The sequence below is a fragment of the Narcine bancroftii genome, chromosome 2 (genome assembly GCF_036971445.1).
Source record: "Narcine bancroftii isolate sNarBan1 chromosome 2, sNarBan1.hap1, whole genome shotgun sequence".
NCBI classification, from domain to species: Eukaryota; Metazoa; Chordata; class Chondrichthyes; order Torpediniformes; family Narcinidae; genus Narcine; species Narcine bancroftii.
This window is the reverse complement of record NC_091470.1, coordinates 356,318,694-356,344,613: the sequence shown is the minus strand read 5'-3', so window position 1 is coordinate 356,344,613 and position 25,920 is coordinate 356,318,694. Positions and strand designations below refer to the sequence as shown.

The 25,920-nt window shown below is 38.1% G+C and overlaps 2 protein-coding genes across 3 annotated transcripts in view; one reads left to right on the top strand and one right to left on the bottom strand.

Moving 5' to 3' along the window:
- The window catches only part of LOC138755782 (acetyl-coenzyme A synthetase, cytoplasmic-like), a 164,178-nt gene that overhangs the window by 8,556 nt on the left and 129,702 nt on the right, over positions 1-25,920 (top strand). The window lies entirely within an intron of this gene.
- The window catches only part of ndufv2 (NADH:ubiquinone oxidoreductase core subunit V2), a 46,544-nt gene continuing 23,075 nt past the window's right edge, over positions 2,452-25,920 (bottom strand). For both annotated transcript variants that reach the window (XM_069922389.1, XM_069922390.1), the window contains 6 exons: positions 23,901-23,963; positions 19,496-19,612; positions 12,295-12,463; positions 9,380-9,489; positions 8,137-8,213; positions 2,452-2,642 (listed from right to left, as the gene is read on the bottom strand). In XM_069922389.1, the coding sequence (XP_069778490.1) occupies positions 2,549-2,642; positions 8,137-8,213; positions 9,380-9,489; positions 12,295-12,463; positions 19,496-19,612; positions 23,901-23,963 (630 nt within the window). In that variant the 3' untranslated portion in view covers positions 2,452-2,548. The remainder of the gene's footprint in view (positions 2,643-8,136; positions 8,214-9,379; positions 9,490-12,294; positions 12,464-19,495; positions 19,613-23,900; positions 23,964-25,920) is intronic.

Here is a 25,920-nt window from a genome sequence, read left to right as displayed (position 1 = left end):
TGCTGAGCTAGAGGACCCACTACTGCTGGGAGGCCACTCTCCTTGATGACACCAGGACAAAGGATTCTTCTGACTGCTTGCAGCCGGGAGACAGTGGGATGCAGTTTGAGAGGGAGAGTTGGAAAGAAAGGTCAATAGAAATGGAAAGATAGGGGAGGGAGTTACATGAAACAAGGACAATTGTCATTCTAATTTCAAGTTGAATGATTTTTTTCAACCTGTGAGATCAGTTCGGCTCTGAAAAAGTTTTGGATAAATGAGAATACCCAAAACAAATCAAAAGTTTTAAAAAAAATTGAATAAATGAGGATTTCAAAGAATCGAAATCCCCACTTGAAGACGCCCCAGTCGGCCCAGGTAACCTGACACTGTGTGATGTTTCCACTGGCAGTCCTCACTTCACCATCCCAGCCACAGGGTGCTGCGATGCCAGGTTTTTGAGGGTATCCACAACCTGGCGCACCCTGGCATCCGCGGCACGGTCAAAATGGTGGCCAACATTTGTCTGGCATGACCTCCATAAACAGGTCAGTCAGTGGGTCAAGACCTGCATGAACTGTCAGTCCTACAGTCAGTCAGTACTTTAATGATTTCCCCAAGGTGAACTAATATAAATGAGGACTGCAGTAATGAGTTTCAAGAAAGTTGCTTGTTTAGTTGGCAGTCCACTTGTGTCTGTCCTCTAGATGTACATGAAAGTTATCAAGCTATTTTATCCAAAAGTTGTAACTATAAATAATGAACTTGTTAGAGGTCAAAATAACCACACTGGCTATTGAGTTTTGTTTGAATAATTGCATTTTAAATGTTATTTTGATGTCCATCTGCAAAACGGGTAATATACGTCTTTTTCACTTATTCAGAGGACGTGATTATTGCTGATAGGGCTAGCAATTATTACCCATCCCTAATTGTCCTTTTAAGTCAATGCAGTTGCCATTAAACAAGTACTTCCACATTGCTGTTGGATACAGCATTTGATACTGAACATACATTAGAATAGTAAAATCAAAGCTATATTTTAAAATTCACTGCTCTTGTGTAAATTGTGGTCTTTTGTGGTACAACTCTACAAAAGAAAAAACTGGAACAGTTGGGTCAGGCAGCATCTGCTTTTTTTTTGTTTCTCTTTTCTTGAACAGACACTATACTGCTCAATTGGAGAAAATCTGATCAACACAAATTGACAGGTTTTAAAAATGTCAATTCTGTTGATTTTGAAATGAACCATATTGACTGACTAATTACTAAACGAATAGAGCAGTAACATTCTTACTGGTCACAAATTCCATAAGGGTGCTCCAACTCCATGCTCGGAGGTATGCTGCACAAGTTAATTTAATTAAATGGAGACAAGTGACTGTAGATACTGGAATATGGAGCATTAAACTAAGTGCTGGAGGAGGCATCTTGGAAGGAAAAAGACAGTTAGTATTTCAGGCTAGGATCCTGCACCTGGATTGGTCCTCCATCAGCTCATTTTTAAAAAGCTAGCTTCAAGTGTTAATGTTTCCAAACCTATTCTATGGCTTAGTGGAACACATTCCAAATTGGTTTTATTTCTGTTAGAAACTACATTGATATTTTAGAGATCTTGTACATAGGGTAAAAAAAAAAGTTCCAGGGAAAGGTTTTTTAATTTGAAAAGTGCCTCGTAAAACTAAAACCAATGGTGAATGGAAGAAATCCCTTGCTTGATGGTGAACTTGCTAAAATAGATGACATCAATCTCAATCCCTGGGGGCATTGCCTTAAGCCATGATTCCTTCAACAACAATGTTCTCAATTTCTGCAATGAAACCGTGTACCATTAATTGAGTTCCAATCATAACTCAATGTTGCATTCTCGTATCTAGGAAGGCTCAAAGAATGAACATTTACCACATAGAATTTGATTGTCCTTCCTTTGCATTCACTGCTGTTATTTCACTGAATTCCAAACATTGTTCCAATAACTAGTTCAACAGTAAAAGCTGACCTTTTGTTCTGTAAAGATGGAAGTTGTATTATCTTAATAAAACCCTGAGTTTTATGATGGGAAGACTAACCCTTCATTCATTTGGGCAGGTACTAGAGTATTTATCTATGATAAATAAATTGATTCCTGCCATATTGTTTTTAATGTAGAATGTCCACCCTCTTGATCTTGTTGTGCATGCTATTGTATTGAAATGTTGCAACTAATAGTTTTAAAAAATCTTCAGAACCATATGGAATCCTAACTTGAAGATTTCATTGAAAGATGGCTTGAATCAGAGAAAATCTCTTCCATTGGCTGAGTGAAATGGCTGAAACTTAATTTGTTTTGAGGGGAAAAAAATACTAATACTTTACTGCCAAGCAGATTAAAGTGCATGAGAAAATGACATTTTCCATTTGCGTGTAGCAGCACAAGGAGGTAATGGAAGCCAGTTTGTTTATTTAATAAAATAGGACTACATCAGAATCAAGTTCAGGCTTATGAGAGAAAATCATTTTATTATATACATTTTGTTTGTGCACAGATACTGAGATAACGTCAGTTCAGAACATTACCAGGTTCTTTTAGCTAAAGTCCCGGCTGAAGTCCAAAACCAGGTTCCTTGGGTGGCTCTAACAATGAAGTTAAACCTCCAGCAGGCTCGCATGAAAATCGCCCACTCCTTTTTTTTAAAAAAAAAAGAGAAAAATAAAGAAAATCAAGTACTTAGTTTAAATATTTTTTTTGTAAAACACACTATTCTCCAGCTTTGTATATGCTTGCATTCAATATTACCCTGGTGTAGACACTCAACACATCATATCTCCTTAATGTTCAAATGATCATGCATTTTTTTCCCAAATTTCTCTCATCATGCTTTGTATGCATCCAGCCTTGGGTCCTGATGCATTACAAACACAATTTTGGTCACATGAGAAAAGGTAATATTGTACTTTTGTCAAAGAACTAAACTGGAAAGATCTGAAGAGAATTCCCAAAAGTTGGGAGGTAGGAAATATTAGTTGAACAACTTTGCGAGTTACAATATGGTTAACAATTTATGGTTAAAGTAGTGAGTGGGAGGTGAGAGCCTGGATAGAATAATTTTGAAATAGTCAAAAGTCTCAAAGTATCTCAAAACTGAGAAGCAGTGTGTAAGTTGGGTAACATTATTGAGATGGAACAAAGCAATCTTTTTAGAAATTACTTCAAGGTTATGATGGCTTCCAACTATGTTCCTTCTCTTGACAAATGTCTGGAGCCCAGAGATCAGTTCATGATGAGATTAATACATCGTTTACTATTATATAGGGGAAAACTTCTATTGATGAAGTGCTCAATCAGACAAAGTTTTTTTTAAATGTTCTACATTAAGACTGAGCTATCATTGGGGAGTAAGGCTAGGTGAGTTACTGTTGTGAAACCACTTTATTTTTTGGATGAAAATTTTAAGATCAGAAGGTACTAAAGATTAACTATTGAGCCACACCAGATGTAATAGGGAAAAAAAAGGGGAAAGAACCCATTGTTGGTGTTTCATATGACTAGAAATACAAGAATGAACCAATGTGATGGGTGTGTATCTACTTGAATATTTTGAAAAAGGTGATGGAGCCTTAAGTTAATTGATTGGCAATATTCCTGAAAGTTGGGAAAAATGAGCAGTTATGTATTTTTAAAAAACCCTGAGGTAAACAACTTGCAACTTTTCAGTAGTTATTTCTGTAGAGAGTGATAATTGTAGATTTAAGAGGATAATGGATTGAATTTGAGAAATGAAAATTATAGCAGTTTGGATCAAGTTGCTCATGCAGGAAAGAACCAAGATGAAGGCTGGTTAAGGCAGCCAAGTGGCCATAATCTTTATGGCAAAGTAATCCCCAAATTCCTGCCTTACAGTTCCAATAAATGCACAGAGAGAAAAGTTTAAGATCCGTGAAGATCCAGGCATTATATTTGTATTCTCACTACGTTACTAGGATCACCTCTAAAGTGACAACATAACCTAGGTAGGTTGAATGGGTATGGTTAGTTAAGCTTTTTTGGCTTTATTGCTGAAAATAAGGATTGGTGTTATGTACAACTTGTAGCCAACTCTTCATGCTATAGAAGCAGCCTTTTTGTAAAATGCTGCAGTTTCTGCCATTTTATTTTTAGTACTTTTTAAATAACATTTACTTGCTGTACAATGGACTATTCTGCATGCTTAAATTAACATCTGACTGTTATTAGACTTCAACTTAAAAGTTCTTACAAGGACTAGTCTTTGGGAGTTGAAATCTGGGTATACATTATTAGCACACTTTACAATCTTTACCAGGACCCACAAAGTAAGTTTCTGTTTCAGGCTTACCTACCTCTTATTTTCTTTCCAGCAATCTTGTATTTAACATTGATTGGTAGATTTTGACTGATCTATTTTGGGCAATTAACCAATGGCATGCAAGTCATATCAAAAAGTTAAAGACGTAGAGCTTTAAATAACATTTTTCCCCACCCAAAATATGCTAACTTTAAATTAACTTTTTCCTAAAATATATGAAGGCTCAAAGTTGGATAAGTGAGAAGGTACAGGCTCTGACTTGGAAAAATCAAAACTTAATTTGACTGTTTTCTACAGAACAAGTCTGTGTAATCCCATCACAACATTCCTTATTCCTGGTCTGCCCATATACAGGGTAAGCACCACTGACCATGATTCTTTACAAAAGCAAGAAGTGTGTCTTGTGTCATGTTCCTGTCATTAATTATTTCTGACTTTTGAACAAAAATTAAATCTTAATCTGAAGAATTTCTTCCAGAACTGAGCCCACCTTGCCTTGGCAGTTTTTTTAAAAAAGTTGAAATATTGCTTCACAGTTATCATTAGATAACATCAGTTATCCTAAATCACACATCCTAAAGAGGAGATTAATGTCTTCTATTTGTTCCCTAATTGGAATTTGTTACTTTAAATAGAACATGAAACAGTGATCAAAAATTTCAATTGACCATTTTGTACACAGTAAGCAAGTCTGGGTATCCACTCAATTGTTTACAGTATATGAACAGAACATGCAAACTAGCATTAGAATGGGCCTTGCAATTTGTTTAAAAGTTGCATCATTGCTTGATATTTATGTTTGACCTATGATTCCCACCAATCATTAATTTAGAAGAACCTAACAAGCAAAACAGTTGAAAGAACACTTGAGGCACACAGTTGCCTTTTCTAAATTCTGAAATACAATGCTTGTTTAATGTCATGTCATAGACCAGCAATAGAAATTCACTAAGAGACTTATTGTTGTTTAAAAAAAAAATAATAATTTAATAACATAAGTGGTTTTCAAACTGCCCCTTAAACTCACATGCCATAAGTGCTCTGTGATTGGTAAGAGAAGGTTAGAACCATTGCTCTAGACCCAATTGTTATTGAAATATTTTGCTTGAAAAAAAATTGTCATATGCCCATTTCCTTTAGAGTTGTGAAACCATGCATGTAATGAATCAATAGGTGTTTTCACACTGCAGGCGAGTGGTGACCCTACTTTGTCCCAGAAAAATTCCTGGGAATTCAGGACCTCCTGACGGTTAATTGCCTGTCCATCGGTCTCTCGCCTGCCTGCTCCCTTCCTGCCGTCCGTCAGTCAATCGATTGTTCGCCCACTCCCTCCCGTCCATCAGTCGCTTGCCTGCCTGCCTCTCCCCTGTCCGTCAGTTGCTTGGCCGCCCTCCTTCCCTCTCCCCAGCCGTCTGTCCATCACCTGTCCACTCCAGCCACCCCCCCCCCCCCCCCCCCAACCAGCTGTCTTTTGGTTGCTCTCTCTTTGGGGCTGCTTTGGCACGTCACGATGGTGGCACAATGCGGGATGAATGGCCAACTTAGTTTCCCATAATCCCTCACACATTTGGAGCTGCTCTGGGAAATACAGCTGCATGAGGGATAATGGTTAACGAAGGTGGCCATTCATCCCACATTGTGCTGCCATTGCAACATGCTGAAGTGGCTCTTTTAATTTTTATTGCCTACATGACGCAGCACACAAGCGCTGACGTCACGAGATTTCCCTGCTTGGCCATTTGGCTCTTCACACCGCAGGTTCCTGGGAGGGTTCCCGAGAAAATTTCCGGGGAATCTCCAGTTTACAATGCAATGTGAAAAGGCCTAATTAGATACGATTAAAACAGTGGTTTTCAAACTTTTTTCTTTCCACTTACATATCACTTTAAGTACAGAGCAATTATGACATAGGTATTGCTTAAGGTGGAATGTGAGTTTAGGGGGGCAATTGGAAAACCACTAAACTAAATTGTGTGTGTCTCCGTTAGTGTGTTACACCATTACAGCTTAGGCACAATTCTGGAAAGTAATTCCAAAGGTTAGTCTCAGAAATCCGGTGTTGAAACTCAAACTTTTAAACCCATGCCCAGAAGTAATCACGAAAGAGGTGAGAGTCTGAGTGGCTGAACTGCTAAAATCTCAAGAATCCTTGTGGAGTTTCTTGCTGAGAAATATCTTTTAGACGAATGATTGTCACAACTCCCCTTTCCTTGTATAGGGGAACAAAATGACTGAGTTTCACTATGCTTCCAAAAACCAGGTACAGGTCAACTGAAATGACCATCTCCCTGGTCACGATTTGATGCAGCAATTCTCCTGTTCCCTTTACCCAGATACAGGTTAATCAAAGTGACCTTTGGTCACAGTGGTTCAATAATTCCCTGACAAGGAGAATCAACCGAATTGACCATTTCACCTAGAATCATTCCATCTCCATATTCATCAAATGACTGGCGGTCAATAATGAAAATCCTGTTTCTTTAAGTGACCCACTCATATGATGCCCTCACTACCTGTTTATCAACCATTGTTCTTTCTTTTCCTCTAGAGCATCAACTTTGTTTATAGGTTTTACTTGATGGTGTCATTCAGTCTCTCCATAACTGTGTATGTTTGTAGCCTGGATTAACCCTTAATGACTGTCACACTAAAATCAGTAGTTTTCAAACTACCTCCTCAACTCGCATAGCACTTTAAGTCTTCCCTATGCCATAAGTGCTCTGTGATTAGTAAGGGATTGCTTAAGGTGGTATGTGAGCGGAAAGAAAGATTGAAAACCACTGTTTTAATTGTACCTCATCGACTCATTATGTGCACGGTTTCAGAACTCCAAAGGAAATGGGCCCATGATCATTTTTCTGAAGCAAAATATTTCCGTATCAATTGGGTCTTGAGCAGTGATTCTCAACCTTCCCTTCCCACTCACATCCCACCTTCAGCAATCCCTTACTAATCACAGCACTTATGAAATGGGGATTGGGGAAGGTAGAATGTGAGTTTAAGGGGCAGTTTGAAAACCACAACAGTAAATGAAGTGTGAGCTTTTAATATTAGTTATCCCGATGTACTAAAACACATTTAAAATGCAACATGGCTACCATTGCTTACTTTTAATGAAAAAGGGGACATTTTAAAATTGATTTGCATTTGATTAATTACAGGGGAGAAAAACAAGATCATTATTTACTTTTATTAAATGATACAAACTGAGTGTTACATGTGCTGAAAGGATTAAAATTAAAAGCTTTTACCAAGGGCAAGTTCCCCTTGGCACGCAACCATGAACCAAGATGACAGCTGCTCGTTGTCACATGAAATGTTGCTGATAAAGGCAGCGTGGAAGTTGTGTGGAAAGATGAGATCAGTGTCAAGTGTTTCCCACCATCTTTAATTAATATGGCACCATCTCTGATCAAACTTAAATAATAACAAGACATCACATTCTGGAAATTAGATACAACTTTATGCTTGACTATATCTTTGAGGGACAAAACGAAAGGATCTTAACTTAAGAATTTCAATCCCATAAAATTTAGAATGAACAGTTATTTGATTTACAGTAGTACGAAGTTAACAATCTCGTTCACCAATCCTAAACCAAAGCTAAACAAGTGGACCTATTATAAAATTATAATATGAAGCAAGCACAATCAAAATTCAGAATGAAAGTCAAAAGGATTAACTGCACACATTTGACATTTACTATTCTTACAGTAACAAGCAATTTGGTCTTTATAGGTTATTTTGAAATCCTAATAGCAGCTGCTAGAATAAATCAATTAAATTTTTAAGGCAATCTTTCAAGTTTAGAAATTAAACATTGCAGTTTGCAGTGTAACAATATTTTATTTACCTTGGGCCAGGTTTAGGAATCTTGCCCGCCTTTAATTCATCAATTATTTCCTCCATGTCTTTTGGTGTTAGATCCTCCTATAATGCAAATACATTATCCATCTACAATCAGTTATGGGGAGAAATGTATTTGAACACTTTTAATACTAAAGTTAGTACGGTGCTGAAGCCAAAATGGAGACCACAATGATCCTCATAGCATCTATTTGGAGCTAGATTCTCAAGGGATCATATTCCAAGAAACAAGTAAAAGAACACTAGTATCAAATCGTATTCTGCTGTTTGTATAATTTTTTAAAAAGTTGTTGCAATCTACTGATAAACTTCAGTAAGTTTCCGATATTCCGAAATGTTTGGGACGGGATTTTTTTTTGGTTAACCAGATTTTTCGGATAACTGAGAAATTGCTTCAAGCAGCCCAGTAGCATCAGCAGAATACTTGTGTCAGTGGTTAAACAAGAAGAAAGATTTTTCAAGCATGAAATAATTTTAATTCTTAACCAAAAAACAATGTGATCTCTGACAACATAAAATAAATGGATAAATTTAAGAAAAGATCTTTTTTTGAACTTGTGTTGTCACATCACCACTGAAAACATTTTTCAGATAACTTAATTTTGGTTGTAGTGTTTTGGATAATCGGAAAATGTACTGTGTTACTTTATATTGGTCGTGGTTTAGTGTTTAACACTATTAGCATCAAATCAGGAGGTTATTCAAGTCTCACTTCATGCTTTTTCTCGCATGATAAATCCAGGTCTCTTCCATTCTCCCAATAAAACAATGGACTGTATTGTAAATAAGTGTGATGTACTACAAAGGTCCCACACTGAACCATGTTATGTTCAGGGTTTAAAAGAAACTAGATGCTGGAATCTAGAACAAAGACCAACCAGCTGGAGGAACTCAGCAGGTTGAGCAAAATCAGTGGGGTGGGGGGGGGGGGGAAGAGAAACGAATGGTCATTGTCTTGAAGGATTCCAGCCCGTGGACCATTTCTCTCACTGATTCTGCTTGATATGAGTTCACCAGTGTAATTTTCTTGTTATACATTAATCATTTGGGGATATTTGATCAACACTGATCAATATTTGCTTAACTGGTTCTTGGCGGGACACGTTCCAATTTCTATCTTGAAAACTGAATGGTGGCTTAAGTTTGGATTTGTATACTGTAGTCTAGTTTCCATTGCCTCCAATTTTATTATCACTAAGATCTAAAATGTTTTAATATTTAAGACTTACATAATAATTGTCATTTATTTGTACCATTGGTGCATTCACACATGCGCCCAGACATTCCACCTCTGTGACAGTGAAAAGCTTATCAGCCGTTGTTTCTCCAACTGCGATACCTTTTTTAAAAAAAAAGCTAATGAAATCATTTTGCATCAAAACCACATTCACTTTAAGATCCATTAGAACTAATTTTCAATAGCAAGATGGCATTTGGTCTGTTTTAAGAATATAATCATCCACTCTACAATTAAAGGCACTTTTCTAATATTCAAAAGAAAAATGCTAAATTTTAGTTCTATGCTAGTTTAAACATTTTAAAAACTAACTTACTACTTCTAAATTATATTGTTTAACACAATGAAGTTGAATAGAAAAGCCTTTCAAATGTCATTAACTAAGAATAATATGTTTTACTATTAGAATGTATAATATCAACTGGAAATTTGGGTTGTTATGCTTTTAAAGATGGGCTTTCATGCACAATTTTGTCAATTTTTTTCGTAAAACTGGATTCAGCAAAGAGGAAATTTTAAAAGGGGCGGATAAAGTAGAGCAGAAATCAATGTGCTTTGTTAGAAATAGGAAGCTGGGAAGAAAGTAGATCAGATTTAAAAGATTAAAGATTGCGCATGCTGTTGTGCAGATAGTCTGGGGAGTTGTTGTCCATGGATTGGTTTACAGGTACAATGGAATGTTTGCATTGCATTCCTTGCAAAAGAGAGAAGGGATTCTCTGCTGGAAATGTACAGGATGGTAGTGACACCACAACTGGAAGCTTTGGAGGTGGTAAAGAGGAGATTCATTGGGTGGATTCTGGAGATGAGGAAGTTAGCCAATGAGATTGAGTCTCCTGGTCTGTACTCACTAGACTTCAAAAGAATGGATCTAATGGGTACAAAATTATGAAAAGTTGTTTCCACTGGTAAGATTGTCTCAAAATTAGAGGGAGTAAATTTGGAAAGGAGATGCGGTATGTTCGTTCAAGGAAGCAATAAAATAATTAAAATCATTAAATATATTTAAAACATCGTTAGATTTCTGCATAGTTGAGGAATTAAGGGTTATGGGGGAAAAAGGCAGGTTGATGGAGTTCAGCCATGATCTTCTTAAACGGTGGGATAAGCTCAACGAGCCAAATCACAGCCTATCATCCTATTTCTTGTGTTAATGACTCCAGGATTCTGCTACATTTTTGCAAGAATATGAAGAACTGTAATTTACTATTTATAGCTTAGGAATGATTAACTTGATTATTATTCTTGAGCTACAGTGAGATGCAATTTATTTCAACAGTTATTTGGATTTTGGCTTTGTAACTTTTTAGGAAATGCTCACGACTAAAGCTCTTTTCACATTGGCTAACCAGTAAATTGGCTGTTCAACGAACCGGTCAGTTAAAGAAGCCATTTTTGCTGTTCACACTGGACCATTGTTCTCTGCATCCTTTCACACTCACCACCAGGCCGCCCTGGTGACATCTGAGTGATGCATCAGAATTAATCATTCCTAATTATAACATAATTAAGCATTATGTACAGCACAGTATGAGCCCTTCAGCCCCTGTTGTTGTGTTGACCCATATAAACCTTTATAAATTTATAAACACTGTGGTAAAATTGTTGAGAGAGAGGGGTATGGTGGATTTGCCCTCCCAGAATTCCATGAAGCAGAGAAAGGGCTGTATGCACGGCGCACTGAATACTCATGGAAGGGTTTCTCTGCCGCAAGGAATTCTGGAAGGATAGGTCCACCGTCACATTCTCGGACTTTCCCATGGTCTTTATAAATTGTATGTCTATGTGTTTTATTGCCTTCATAATTTTCTCTCTTTACACATTAATTTTGTTATTAATGCCCCTTTCACATGGCTGATCAGCGCACAGGTATCAGATGACCCCAGGGATGGTACAAACTACCTAGACAGTCCATCCCCGGCGTGATTGGACACCTGTCTGCTTACATTGGCTATTCTGTACTCTGAAAGGGGCTTAATATTCACTAAACACTATCTATTTTTTTTTTTTTAATTTTTGTCCTGTGATTATATTGTTCATCTATATGTGTGTTATGTCTGGTGGTGCACTGAAGACCTGAGAACGCTATTTTATTGGGTTGTACTTGTGCAATCCAATGATAGCTTTCAAGTCTTTGACTTGAACCAAAAATTAGGATTTATTTTCAGGCAGAGGAAGAACTCTTGTCTTCTCTCATTAATAAGGTAGGAAAGGGATGGGGATTGGATCATTTGAGCAGGAGAGAGGAAAGGGAAGTCTTCAGAATTTTAAAAACTAATGGTTTCCACCTAGCTTGCAAATAATTAAGGAGTGAAACACGAAAGTCTGCAGTCACTGTGATTGTAGTAAAAACACAAAATTGCTGGAGGAACTCTGCAGGTCTAACAGCATCCATAGGAGGTAAAGATGTATAACCAACAGACCTGAAATGTTGGCTATAGATCTTTACCTCCTATGGATGCTATGAGACCTGCTGAGTTCCTCCAGCATTTGAGTTTTTTATTGTAAATAATTAAATAGCCAAATGGCATCTATTTTAAATTGAAAAATCAAGCAAATAATTTGTACAAATTATTAAATATTTCATTGATGGAATAATGCTCAAAGAGAGAACCAGTGTTCTGCAAAGAAGTAAAACAGAATTTGATTGTTTATCCCATTAGTGTTTGTGCAAATTAGTTACTGTCTATGTACGAACAAGTTTTTAGGGACATTATGCAGATATGAAAGTGGCATGTTTTTTTAAACAAGATTTTAAAAAATAGATTTAAACAGTAGGTACAATTTGGAATTCTATTTCATTGAAAGGAGTGTAATAAAAGGCAATTTAGAATCACAAAATTCTCATTTAATTCTTTGAGAACATGTTTTTGCTTTAATTGTGCATTATCTAGACTTTCTACTTACCAAGCTTTTCCTTGATGCATTTCAGAATGCTGTCAGAGTCTCGCAACATGCATGGTGTAGTTGTACAGACTTGAACGTGGTACTTTCCCACTGGCTTACGATTAAACATTGTATAAAATGTTGCCACTTCATATACTCTCATAGCAGGCATTTTTAGAATTTCAGCCACCTTTAAGGGAAATATACAGAGATAAAGGCTTTTTTTTAAGTGATTTTACAATTTTTGGTTCCCAGAATGGAATCCACAGATACAATATTTCACTTGTTGCAGTCCTCGATCAGAAATATAAAATGATAAAACAATGGAAATACTTCTGATAGGTTGCATCTGTGGGCAGTTAATCTTGGAGCTTAATTACATTTCCTTAGATGAAGATGAGAATGTAGCCTCATCCACAGTGGATGGACTACTTAAGGTCTTGTCGAGTCTTGAACTATGTACTTTCCACTGGAGAAATGTAGTGCAAGATTTTTAAAGCGACGAACTAAATTACTCTTCTGATTCAAAGGGACTGTTGGACATCAGTACAAAATAAACAGGACAAGCACCAAAAAGCAATCTTTGTAAAGGGCCAATGACCCTGGAATAGATGGCTAAACCATATCGATGTTACAATGCTTCAAAAGGGAGTTGAAGGAATATGATTCGAATAGATCACGAGTTGAAAAGAGTAGGCAGGTGTGGTTGGCCAATGCCAGTTTCTTTAGTCCCCAGTGTCAAAAAATATCCATGGATCTTTGTAAAAATTAAGACAAAGGCAGCATATAAAACAAGGAAGGTCAACTGAACTTTCATATTACTGGTTAGGTTTCATCCAGAGCATTGTGGCCTAATCGAGTTACCACATTTTGGAAAGAATAAGGCTTTGGGGCAAGTGCAGTAGAACAGTCATTTGAAGATGCTGGTCTTAAAAGTCTGAGAGATTCTTTTCAGAGTATGGAAGATCAAGGAGAGCTTAAGCTCAAATGTTCTAACATGAAGGATTTTGGAAACTGTTGGCTAATAATTTGATGATTATTGTTAAGTGAATAGGGGGTGGAAAGATGTTAAAACAATTTATGATGTAGAATGTGCAGGCTGAGGCAGAGAAAGCAGATTTAACTCCAAATAAGGAATTATTTGCACATTATCGTGGAAAGAGCAGGGAGTTGATACTAACGGAAAGCTCTTTTCAAGAGCCGAACACTATAATAAGCTAAATGGGATTTTATTCCTTTACCTCTGACATTTTAAAAAACAGTGATGAATGTTTGGAATGTATTATCCTTTGTCAAGTACAAGTAAAATTAAAAAAGGTAAGAGGGTGGAACATGGAGGGTGGGAGAGCTTCAGAGCAAGGATAGGAGGGGGAGCAGTGAGAAAGGCTCGAAGAACTCCATTTGAAAAGAACTTTAGGTTAGTCACTCTGAGGAGACTTCACAGTGGAGCAGCTGAACGGAGTTGAACAAAGTCTGCAGATTCTGGGATCAAATGCAATACACACGTGCTGGAGAAACTCAGCAGGTCATAAATATTTCCAATAAATGAGAAAGGTATAACCACATTAATGGGATTGCATTATTGACCACCAAAAAGTTGACAAGAATTGGAGGAGCAAATCTGCAGAGAGGTAGGAGATTTCACTTTCCACATATTAACTGGGACTCTCATATTGTAAAAGGGCTGGTTGGGTTAGAGTTTATCAAATGTGTTCAGAAAAGTTTATAAATTAATATATAGAGGTACTGACTAGAGTGAATGCAATACTTCTTTTAGGGAACGAGACCAAATAGGTAACGCAAGTTCAGTGGGTTCAGTGATCATAATTCCATTAGTTTCAAAATAATTATGGTTAGGGATAAGTCTGGTCCACCAGCTGAGATTCTAATTTGGAGAAAGACCAATTTTGAGGAAATGAGGGTCTGATTAAGGAGACGAGATGTATTGCAGATAAAGTCACAAGGAACAAATGAGGTACAAAAGAGTATAAAAATGAAAGAAAACCTTAAGGAAAACAGAAGGGCTAAAAGAATGAGATTGCTTTGGCAGACAAGGGGAAGGGAAATCTTGAGGGCTTTTCCAGCGATATTAACGGCAAAAGGATAGCAAGGGACAAAATTGGTCCTCTTGAAGATCAGAGTGGTCAGCTATATATGAAGCCAAATAGTTCAGGAAGATCTTTAATGGATTTTTTGCATCTGTATTCACTCAGGAGACTGATACAGAGTCCATTGAAGTGAGGCAAACAGCAGTGAGGTAAATGAACCTGTACAGATTAGAGGAGCAGATCTTGAGGCAAATAAGATTGGATAAATCCCCAGGCCTGACTAGGTGTTCCTTCTGACCTTGAAGAACACGAGCGTAAAATTTGCAGGGGCCCTGGCAGATCATTTAAAATTTCTTTAGCCACTTATGAGGTGCCAGAGAATTTGAGGTTAACTAATGTTGTTCTGTTGTTTAAGTCAGGCTTTCAGAATAATCCAGGAATTTAAAGACCAGTGAGCCTGATATCAGTAATGGGGAAGTTATTGAAAGGTATTGTAAAAGATTGGATCTTTGCATTTTGATAGATTAATTGGGGATAGTCAACGTGGCTTTGTGTTTGGTAGGTTTTGCTTAACTAATCTTGTAGTTTTGAGGTTACCAGGAAAGTTGATGAAGTAAAGGGTATGTGTAGCCTTTGACCAGGTTCTGTACGGGAGGTTGGTCAAGAAGGTTCAGTTGCTTGGTATTTGGAATGAGGCAGTAAAATATATTAGATATTAGCTTTCTGGGAGAAGCCAGAGCATGGTAATAGATGATTAGCAATCCAACTGGAGGCCTGTGTCTAGTGGTGTGCCTCAGGAATCAGTGCTGGGTCTATTGTTGTTTGTCATCTATATAAAATGATCTGGATTTTAAAGTGGTAAATTGGTTCAACAAGTTTGCAGATGACACAAAGATTGGAGGTGTAGTGGATAGCAAGGAAGGTTTCAAAGCTGGAAAAATGGGTGCAAAATAGCAATGGAATTTAATGCAATCTAGTACATAGGAACATAGGAAGTAGGAACAGGAGTAGGCCAAAAATGGCCCATCGAGCCTGCTCCGCCATTCAATACGATCATGGCTGATCTAATTTATGACCTTACTCCACCTACCTGCCTTCTCCCCATATGAGGAGTGCGAGGTGTTACATTTTGGAAGGACAAACCAAGGTAGGACATGGAAGGACAAACCAAGGTAGGACATGGAAGGACAAACCAAGGTAGGACATGGAAGGACAAACCAAGGTAGGACATGGAAGGACAAACCAAGGTAGGACATGGAAGGACAAACCAAGGTAGGACATGCATGCATGATAAATGTTTGGGTACTGAGGAGTGCAGTAGAATAGAGGGATCTGGTAATACAGATAGAATTCTTTGGAAGCTGTGTCATAGAAAAATAGGGTTGTAAAGTGAGCTTTTAGAACGTTGGCCTTCATAAATTAAAATATTGAGTATAGGAGCTGGGATGGTGTGGTAAAATTGTACAAGACAGTGTGGCCAAATTTGGAGTATTGTATTCAATTTTGGTCACCTAGCTACAGGAAAGATATCAAGAAGCGTGCAGAGAAGATTTACAAGGATATTACTGGGACTTGAACTAAGTTGCATGGAAAAGTTAAACAGATTAGGAATTATTCCCTAGAGCATAAAAGAATGAGGGCAGTCTTGATAGAGATATACTAAATATAAGTGGGGGGAATAGATGGAGTAAATGCAAGGAGGCCTTTTCTACTGAGGTTAGGTGAGACAAGAACGAGAGGATAAGAATTAAAAGGAACATTGGGGTAACATTTGACACAATGGTGAGTGTCAAACCAGCTGACAAATGAAATGGTGAATGCAGGCTCCATTTTGACATTTTTTTTAAAATTTGGATTGTACTTGGATGTGAGGGGTATGGAGGGATATGGACCAGGTGAATATTTTTGGGACAAGGCAGAATAATAGTTCAGTACAGACTAGATAGGCTGAAGGGTCTGTTTCTGTGGTGTAATGTTCTATGGTTACGCAGAATCTATAGGAAACTGACAGAACAACAAGAAACTGTTCAAGAAACTAAACCATGTTTAGCAATCAAAAATCTACTGGTTTAAAAATCAGATGACAAATCTTGTAAATGCCATGATCCCCAATGTTTCAAATTATTACTTATCTTTTTATTTAAAGCATCTCCATTGATCTGGCAAGCACAATTCTATAGGGTAGAGAATTCTATGAGAGCAGAAAATCTATTTTAAATGACCATCTCTTTATTTTACAATGACATTGTCTTGTTTGAGAATCTCCAACCAGTGGAAATATCTTGATGTACATCTTGTCATGGCCGCTTGGGATCTTGCACAGTTCAATAAGATCACCATAAATTGTTCCAAACCCAGGAATTAATCCAGTAAATTTCTGGGACTACCTCCAATGCTAGTATGTTCTTCCTTTGTTAAATAAAGATACCTTATACAGGAATCCCAAGTACAGCCTCAATACTTGGTATAAATGTAAAAATTCTTCCCTATTTTGAAACTCCAATCACCCGGCAATAAAGGTCAATATACTATTTGCCTTAATTTTTTTTTTAATGGATTTTTGTCAACATCAAATTTGTAGGTCAAAATGACATGCAGTTTGAACTGAAAACAAGCAAAATTGTGTTTTGTTGCATCAGAAGACGAACAAGAATATGCCTGACTGGGTTCTGCTGTGCACAACAGATGTCTGATAACACTGCCTTGTTCATAGTGTTCTCAAAAACAAATTTATTTCTTAGTAATTCTTCAAGATGATTACATTAGTGTTCTAATCTACCAATTTGAAGGAGGCACTTAACATCTAAAAATGTAATTTTCTTTGAAAAAGTAAAAAGGAGATTGCATAATTGTAGAAAATGAACAGGAACAAGAAAAATGACAGATGGCAAGAAATATGACATTCTTGCATATGGCATTAACTAAGTTTGGCATTCTCTCAATTCAATCAAGCTAGGTACAACATCTGAACAATTTGAGGCCTCCAAAATCATAGAGGGGAATTATTTAAAAGGAACATAATTATGGACGAAGCAACAAAATTGAAAGATTTTCTTTTGTTGACCATAATTCTAACTTTCAGATAATTAAAGGAAGGAATAATATAACTTGAGTAAGACTAATTTAAATAGTGTCAGATGACCTGGCAAAAGTAGATTCAGAGCAGATGCCTGAAGGTAAAAAGGCAGGTGGGAGTCTTGAGAGATTTGTTAAGCAGGTTTTGGTAAGGTTGGAAGTCAAAGAGGGCAAAAAGATTATGGATTTTGAAGGCTTTCCTAGGGAAAGGAAGTATGTGGCTAGATATTAGCAATGGGAATTAAAGAAGCCTCTTGAGTTATTTGGGCTGTGTAGAAGAATTTTTAAAAATTGATCAAGAAGCCAAAAAGAGGTCATGGAATATCCTTAGCAAATAATGTGAATGTAGGAGGTATGATTACTAAGTTTGTGAATGACACAAGTTGGTAAAGGTTATGCATAATGAAGGTTGTCTAAGGAAATAGCAAGATATGAATCAAATGGAGAGTTGAGTGGAGCATTGGCAGATGGAATTCAATTCTTGACAGGCCCATGGTAATGTAATGGAGAAATCAAACAAGGATAGGCCATGTACATTAAATGGCAGGATGCTAAGGAATGTTGAGGAACTGAAGGATTGGGGTGTGGTGGGGGGTTTGTCCTTATTTCCCTGTGGTAACACTGGTAGATAAGGTGATGAAAGTGGCACATGCCATGCCTAGTCATACAAAAGTTGGGACTTTGTTGCCACTTTACAAAGCACTGGTTAGTTCACACTTGGGGAACTAACCAGAAAGTTGACTCCATTGAAGGTCTTTAGTTATGGGGCAAGATATGTCAGCCTGGGCTTTATTTCCTTGCAGCAAAGAAGGCTGAGGAGTGACCCAAGAGGCATAAGTAGTTGCTCAAAATGGTGGTGAGTATATCGAAAACCAGAGGAAACAATAGAACAGGAATGCATAGGAATTTCTTCAACCAGAGGGTGGTAAATCTGTGGAATTGCCACAGGCAGTTGTGGAGGCCAGTTCATTGAGTGTATTTAAGGCAGAGATTGCTAGGTTCTTGATTAGCCAGGGCATCAAAGGTTGTGGGGAGAAGGCTGGGCAGTGGGGCTGTTTGGGAAAATGGATCAGCTCATGATTGAACGGTGGGGCAGACTTGATGGGCTGAATAGCCTATTTCAGTTCCTATGTCTTATGGTCTTGTGGGTTAAGATGAGAGAAAGAGATTAAGGGGAATTTTTAAATCTGTGAATGATTTCTGGAACTTACTGTAGAGAGGCTGGTGGAATTGGATACGATCACTACATTTAAGAGGCATTTGGACAGGCTCTTAAATATGCAAGGCATAGAAGAATACAAATTGAGGGCAAATGGGATTAGTGTAGATGACAAAAAGGTTGGGAAGCAAATGTGCTAGGCTGAAGGGCCCATTTCTGTATGACACTACTAATTTACACTTGTATATAACTGAAGCTATAATTTCCATGAGAAATTATGAACCCATTAAAATGCCTAATTAGCTGCTTGGTTTGGTTTTTACTGAATTCAAACATTCAAGATTAACCCCCAGACTAATACTATTAATTTATGATTGTGGTTTCTGCACTTGTAACTCCTAAAGCAGTGGTAGAATCCTCTTAAACCACTCTACCCTTTGTGATAGTACTTCCATAATTGTGAATGATGGACAAATCCAAAAACAGATGCCTACTTTCAAGTTGGGATGATCATGAAGACAGAGTGCTAATATCAATATTTTTCAATTCATTTCCTTCCACGTAGACAGGTACTTGAAAACTGCAGGAATCATCGTACAACACCTGCCCAATCCACTGTATGGGAGGGAGGCTTTAACCTACAAAATACTGGGTGGAGAAGAGTGCACAGGAAGGGAAGAAAATCTATTTAAAAATCAATGGGCAGCACAGTTGGCGTAGTGATTAGTGCGACATCTTTACAGTGCCAGCGATCAGGACAAGACCAGAGTTCGAATCCCGCGCTGTCTGTAAGGAGTTTAAACATTCTTCCCATGTCTGCATGCACCCTTAAGTTAATGGGGTGCAAATTGGGTGGCACCAGACTCATAGGGTAGAATTGACCTGTTAGAGTGCCGTATGTCTAAATTTAAAACCTAAGCTTTTGATCATGCTTATTTACCTTGTTCATTGCTGTGAGGGGCAGCCAACCATTTTGTCTTTGTGCCAGATCCAACACGGGGATTACAGCAGCTGATTTGTGCCCTTCCGGATAACTATCAAGAATAACCTCCAGTCGCTGCAAAAGTGAACATGCAAAGGAAAAGCAAGTTGTAAATATGACAATTACAAACATTGAGACAAACTTTCAAATAGAGAAATATGAACACTCACACTAACCTGTATAAAGTGTTATTCTACATGGTACCTATAGAATGACAAAATATGCCATCACCTTTGAACTATTGAGCATGGAAACTGCTGGATTATTGGAGGGAGAAAGAAGCAACATGATCTCTGTATCAGATTGTGAAGATTGCATAAATCAATTTCATTCATTAAATGAAATTCATTTAAAATGTTAGCAAAAACAAAAGCTGAAGATGCTGGAATCTTGAGCAGATAAAGAACCGTTGGAGGAACTCAACAGGCCAAACAACATCCATGAGTAGAAATGGTCAGTCAACATTTTGTGTCTCAACCCTTTATCTGGAGTCTTGACTATAGGGAAGGGGGTGATATTATGGATATAAAGGGGAAAGAAGCTGGGGGAGGGCCCAAGAAGTGGTAAACTGGATTCAAAATTGGCTGTGTAGGAGAAGGCAGAGGCTGATAGTGGATGGTTGCTTCTCAGATTGGAGACCAGTGACGGGCCTCAGGGATCCATGTTGGGACCATTGTTGTTTGTTGTATACATTAATGATCTGGATGATAACGTTGTGAACTGGATCAGTAACTTTGCTGGTATACAAAGATGGGAGGTGTTGTGAACAGTGAGGAAGGTTATCAAAGCTTGCAGACGGTCTGGACCAGCTTGGAGAATGGGCCAGAAAGTGGCAGACGTGATGCATTTTGGAAGGCTGAACAAAGGTAGGAGATAAGGCACTGAGGAGTGTAGAGGAGCTGAGGGATGTAGGAGTGCAGATACACTGTTCCTTGAAGGTGGTGTTCCACGTGGACAGGGTTGTAAAGAGGTTTTGGTATCTTAACCGTTATAAATCAAAGTATTGAGTATAGGAGTTGGGATGTTATGTTGAAGTTGAGTAAGACATTGGTAAGGCCAAATTTGGACTACTGTGTGCAGTTCTGGGTCCTTAATTACAGGAAGGATATCAATAAGTTTGAAAGAGTGCAGAGAAGATTTACTGGAATGTTGCCGGCTCTTTAGGGGTTGAGTTACAGGGAAAGATTGGACAGGTTAGGGCTTTATTCCTTGGAGCAAAGAAGAATGAGGAGAAATTTCATTGAGGTTTACAAGATTGAGAGGTATAGACAAAGTGGATGCGAATAGGCTTTTTCCACTTAGATTGGGGGAGATATATATGAGAGGTCATATTTTTTAAGATGAAGGGGGAGAGGTTTATGGGAACATTAGGGGAAAGGTTTTCACTCAGAGGGTGGTGGGAGTGTGGAGTGAGCTGTCAACTGATGTGGTGAATGCGGCTCAATCGTGTGCTTTAAGAGTAAATTGGATAGGTACGTGGATGTGAGAGGACTGAAGGGTTATGGTATGGGAGCTGGTCAGTGGGACTAGGGAGATGGTCAGCACAAATTAGAGGGGCCAAATGGCCTATATTTTTAGCTGAAGCATTCTATGGTTTTAAGTGATGAGAACAGAAGGCTTGAGTGAGAGGTGGTGAGACACGGAGAAGGAAAGATACAGAATGGGGGGGGTGAAAAGGAGGAGGGAAAGAAAAATCAAATAAAATCAATACAGGAGTAGGTAAAGAGGGGTCAAGATGGGGGTGGAGGTTACCTAAAATTAGAAAAATCAATGTTCATGCCATTCGGTAAATTGGGTTGGTCGATGACCATGTAGAGCTCTGCCTCACCTCGAAGATCTGTTTAGTTCTGGATGGAGATGGGGCATGTAGGGATAAGTTTTGCACTTTCTGCACTGCTAGGGTGGGTGACAAAGAAAGAGCAGAAGAAAGAGGAACTTAATAGCTCTGTATTCAAGAAAGAAGCAGAGGGCTCGGAGGCTTTCCTGATGTGGATTGTATGAGGAGTTGTTTGGTCAGTTAGAAGCAAGGCAGAAACAATGGGCCTGCCAGGGCAGTTCCATATGTGAATTTAAGTAGTAGAAGCAGAGTGGGTTTTGGGAACTGTCAGGTTGGAGGCAGTGGTGGTGAGGTGATGTCTGTAATGATCTGGGAGTTGACATCCTAATCATTTGTGGATCTGGGGCCAGAGCTAGTTTCGAGATGGTGTCCAAGTCCTGGCTCCTAGCCACGTCAATGTAAGGGACAGTATATCAGACCACAACCATGCCTACCTTGTCGGCAGATTGGGATTGTTGCAAAGTGAGTGGAGACCAGTGTGTCTGGTTTGGTTTGGGGCTGAGGTTGGAGTGAATGAATGAGGTGAGAGGTCCAGGAAGTTAATATTCTGTCAGCAATTGGGAGATGAAAAAGTCAAAAGCAGAGAGCTGGGTAGTGTAAGAGGCAGATTGATGGAGATGGGTGAATGGATGATCAGTGGGTGATTTGGTCTACACATAATGCTATGGCTGCTTAGTCAATCATTCATTGTCAAACATTACTCTTCCATTCCAATGATGTTGGTTTTGAGATGGCTCAGGAGTCATGTCAGATAGTCAGCTTGGGCTATTTTGTGTTTTTTTTTTTGCTGTTTGTACATATTCTTGGTATGGTCCCTCCAGGCCAAGGGTTGTCATGAAAACTTCTCTAGTGAGTTATCATGGCCTAGGGATCCTCATCATTTAGAGTGAGGACCGCAGTAGAGTGGAACAATATCTCATTCTGCCTGGACAGTTTATTTCCCAATGGTATGACACTGAATTTTCTCATTTTCAGTAATGAGTCCCTTCTCTCTTGTGTATTCCTTATGTTCTTCCCCTTTATTTTGTCCCCCTTTCTAACCATCCCCATCCATCCTCCTTTTCCCCCTCCTCTTTGGCTCCATTTCCACACCCTCATCTTCTGGCTGGATTCTTCCACTCCTTTTCCTCCTGTCACTTTCCCTCCGCTTCCTTCAGGTCTCATTTATAACACCACTCTCACCTTCTCTAAATAAGATTTGAGCACTGGGAGCAATTTGTCTACCCAGTATAACTAGTCTTCCTTCAGTTGACCTGTGTTTTTGTCTTGTTCTCCCTTTGTCTGGTATCTGCCACTTCTTTACCTCTATCTGTCATTTCCCCTAAGGGGAGTTGTGACAACCATTTGTCCAAAAGGATATTGGAACAAGGAACTTGACAAGGATTAGTGAGTTTTCAGCAGTTGGGTCACTCCGTCTCTCCCACTTCCTTCATAATTACTTTTGGGCATCAGTTTAAAAGTCTGAAGTTTCAACACCAGATTTCTAAAGACTGAACTTTGGGAATGGTTTTCCAGAATTGTGCTTGAGCTGTAATGGTTTGGGTATCACAAGTATATTCGCATAGAGTGGGGGTTGTTAACTAATGTATTATATTACTAGGTTATTCATAAATACAGGTCCTCAACTTATGACCTACGTGAGTTACAATCACCTGCACATACAATGGAAATTTTAAAAAAATACTGTACATATGCTGATATTCTTCATTAAATGTTCATTTGTTAATTTTTTTTTAATTGCTTTACCTCATTAAGACATGCAAATCCAACTTATGACAGATAATTGGAACAATTATCTGTAAACCTGCCTAAATTATGCATCAGCCTGACATTCATCACTATATCTAAATTCTCGATCTCCCTTCGAACAAGAGTGGAATTACTTTAGGACAGGAGTAGTTTAAGCTGGTAATAAAGGCAACAAGTGCAAAAAATTCTTAATCTTCATGTCTCAAAGCAGTTTATCCAATAAAGGACAAGAGAAATCAGAAGTGGTTTTATAATGTGCAAAAATGAATACCTATTCCACATCCAACTGTCTCTTTTTAATTTTGTGATATTCATAACATACAGTATTCAGAGAACAATACTTCACCTAATTACTTTCAAGTGTAGATCACTTAGATCTCCGTCGACCCTCCTAATTTCCAAATAGTAACAACTGACACAAAAGTTTTAAATTAGAATTTTTTTTAAAATCTGTCATACAAAATGCTCATTTCCCTTTTTACAAAATGTGAAAGGAAATAATTTTAATAATGTCGACGGCACAGAATCATTTCATTTCCAGGAAGTGGTGTTCTGCTTTATTTTCCTCGTCCCTCTTCACACCAAATAAAAGATCTAAATTTGATCATCTAAGGAAAAGACTTGGCTTAATATAATTTCCATGAATAAGTTCTAAAGTAAACTTCCTCACTAAGTAATTTTACTACTTTACATTTTATCTCACTGAAATTTCCAAAATTTATTCCAAAGACATCTAAACTAGAAAGCCAGAAATCACAAATGCTGTAGTTTTCTTACCTTGTAATTTTCTGGTGTGAAATCGAATGGTGTTTCTTGATTATTCTCCAATGTATCTCGATGCTTAAAAGAAAACATTTAAAATATATGAAAGGAAAGAAGTGCTTTTCACCATATAATTAGCCCTGAAAATATAGCATTTCTATTTAACATTTTAAACCAGGAGTTTGTAGCCAATGGTTCCTGGAATGAAGGGTTTAGCATACGAGGAATGTTTAACAGCTCTTGGACTGTACTCCTTGGAATTCAGGGGAGAACTATGAAGCATTTTGAATGTTGAAGGGATTGGACTGAGGAGAAGTAGCAAAGTGGCATCCCATGGAAGGAGAGTCTAGGACTAGAGGATACCACCTTCAGGATCGAAGGGTGCCCATTTAAAACAGATGCAGAGGAATTTTTTTAGCCAGAGAGTGATGAACCTCTGGAATTTCCTAGCACAGGTGGCTGTGGAGGCTGTTGGTGAGTGTATTTAAGGCAGAGATTGATAGTTACCTGAATAGTCTGGGTATCAAAGTTTATAGGAAAAAAACCAAGTGGGAGAATGGAATAGCGAAGTGGACTTGATAGTCTGAATAGCCTACTTCTGCTCTTATGGTTTTTGCCAATTCTGTCACCCAATTTCAAACATCCCCACAAAGACCAGGCAACTCCCCTGCAGCCACCCACCCCCCCCCCCCCCCCCACTTCTGAAATACAGCTGAGGTAACATCAAAGTGGCTCAGCACCAAATCATCAGTTATTTTGACAACACAATGAAACATGGGGAGAAGGAGAGTCAAATGGAGGAGATGAGCTTTGAGAAAACAAGGCAATAGTGTAATAATGTTAATCAAAGACCATCCACATCATATGGTCTTCTCTCCTCTCCCGTCAGGTCAAATATACACATTTTTGAAAGCACACAACACCAGATTCAAGGACAAATTCTTTCAGGCTATTACCTCATGGAAAAAATCTCTTGATCCTGAAAACTTGCCTCATTGTGGATCTTGCAATATTTTAACTACAATCTCTCTATAACACTCAATTCTGCACTTTTGTTGTGACAAACACAAACACCAATGGCTGCTGTATGAAAGATACCTAAATGCACAGTCCTGGCACATTCCAGGGTCCAAAACTATGGTCTGAGGGATTCTCTGAAGGCTTGCAAAGGCTGTTTGGGGTAAAGACACACATTAAGAAGCTGTCCTTTTTTAAAAAAAAAGTTAATGACTCAAATATATATAAAGGAAAATCTATGTCCCGCCGAGAAAATGCAAATGAAATTATATGGCTCAGATCAAGAATAGCAACATATTGGGTTATATTGAGGATATTCCTTACGATTCTGAACATTGAGTTCTTTTTCCTTCTTTCTATGGTCCTTATCTTGCCTTCAGAATTTCTTCTGCAGGTTTTTTGAATTTAAACTTTTCTAACAAAGCCACCATGCCTTCTAGTGCTGAACCTCATGTAGCTGCTATTTTTCTCAATCTCAAAGTCATTTAGTGCACCATCTAGTTTAGTTGTGGACAACACTTGGGATAAAACTTGCCTTTATCAAAATTAAATGATCTACCTGCTTAATCAAGTTTGCATTTTTGTTTTTTTTTTAAGTAAAATCACTGAGCTATTAGAGGAACACATTTCCGCACCAGGGAGCCATGTTTGAATCTTGCGTAGTCTGTAGAGTTTGTATGTTCTCCCTCTATCTGCGTGGATTTACTCAGAGTGCTCTGGTTTCCTCCCACATTCCAAAGACGTATTGGGGTTAGATGGTTAATTAGTCACATGGATGTATTTGGGGCAGTGCGAGTACATGGGCAGGAAGGGCCTATTTATTACTGTGTGCATCTCAAAGCAACATTAATTGGCCCTGAGCAGAACTAAACCCCATACATTAGGCATTAACAAGATCAATAAAATTTTCCAAATCCTGTCCATATTATTTCAGAGATGTTTTGAGCTTTATTCACCTCCAAAATCAGTTACTTTAATGTTGACTTTGCAAATCTTTGATTCTGTACTATTTAATTTG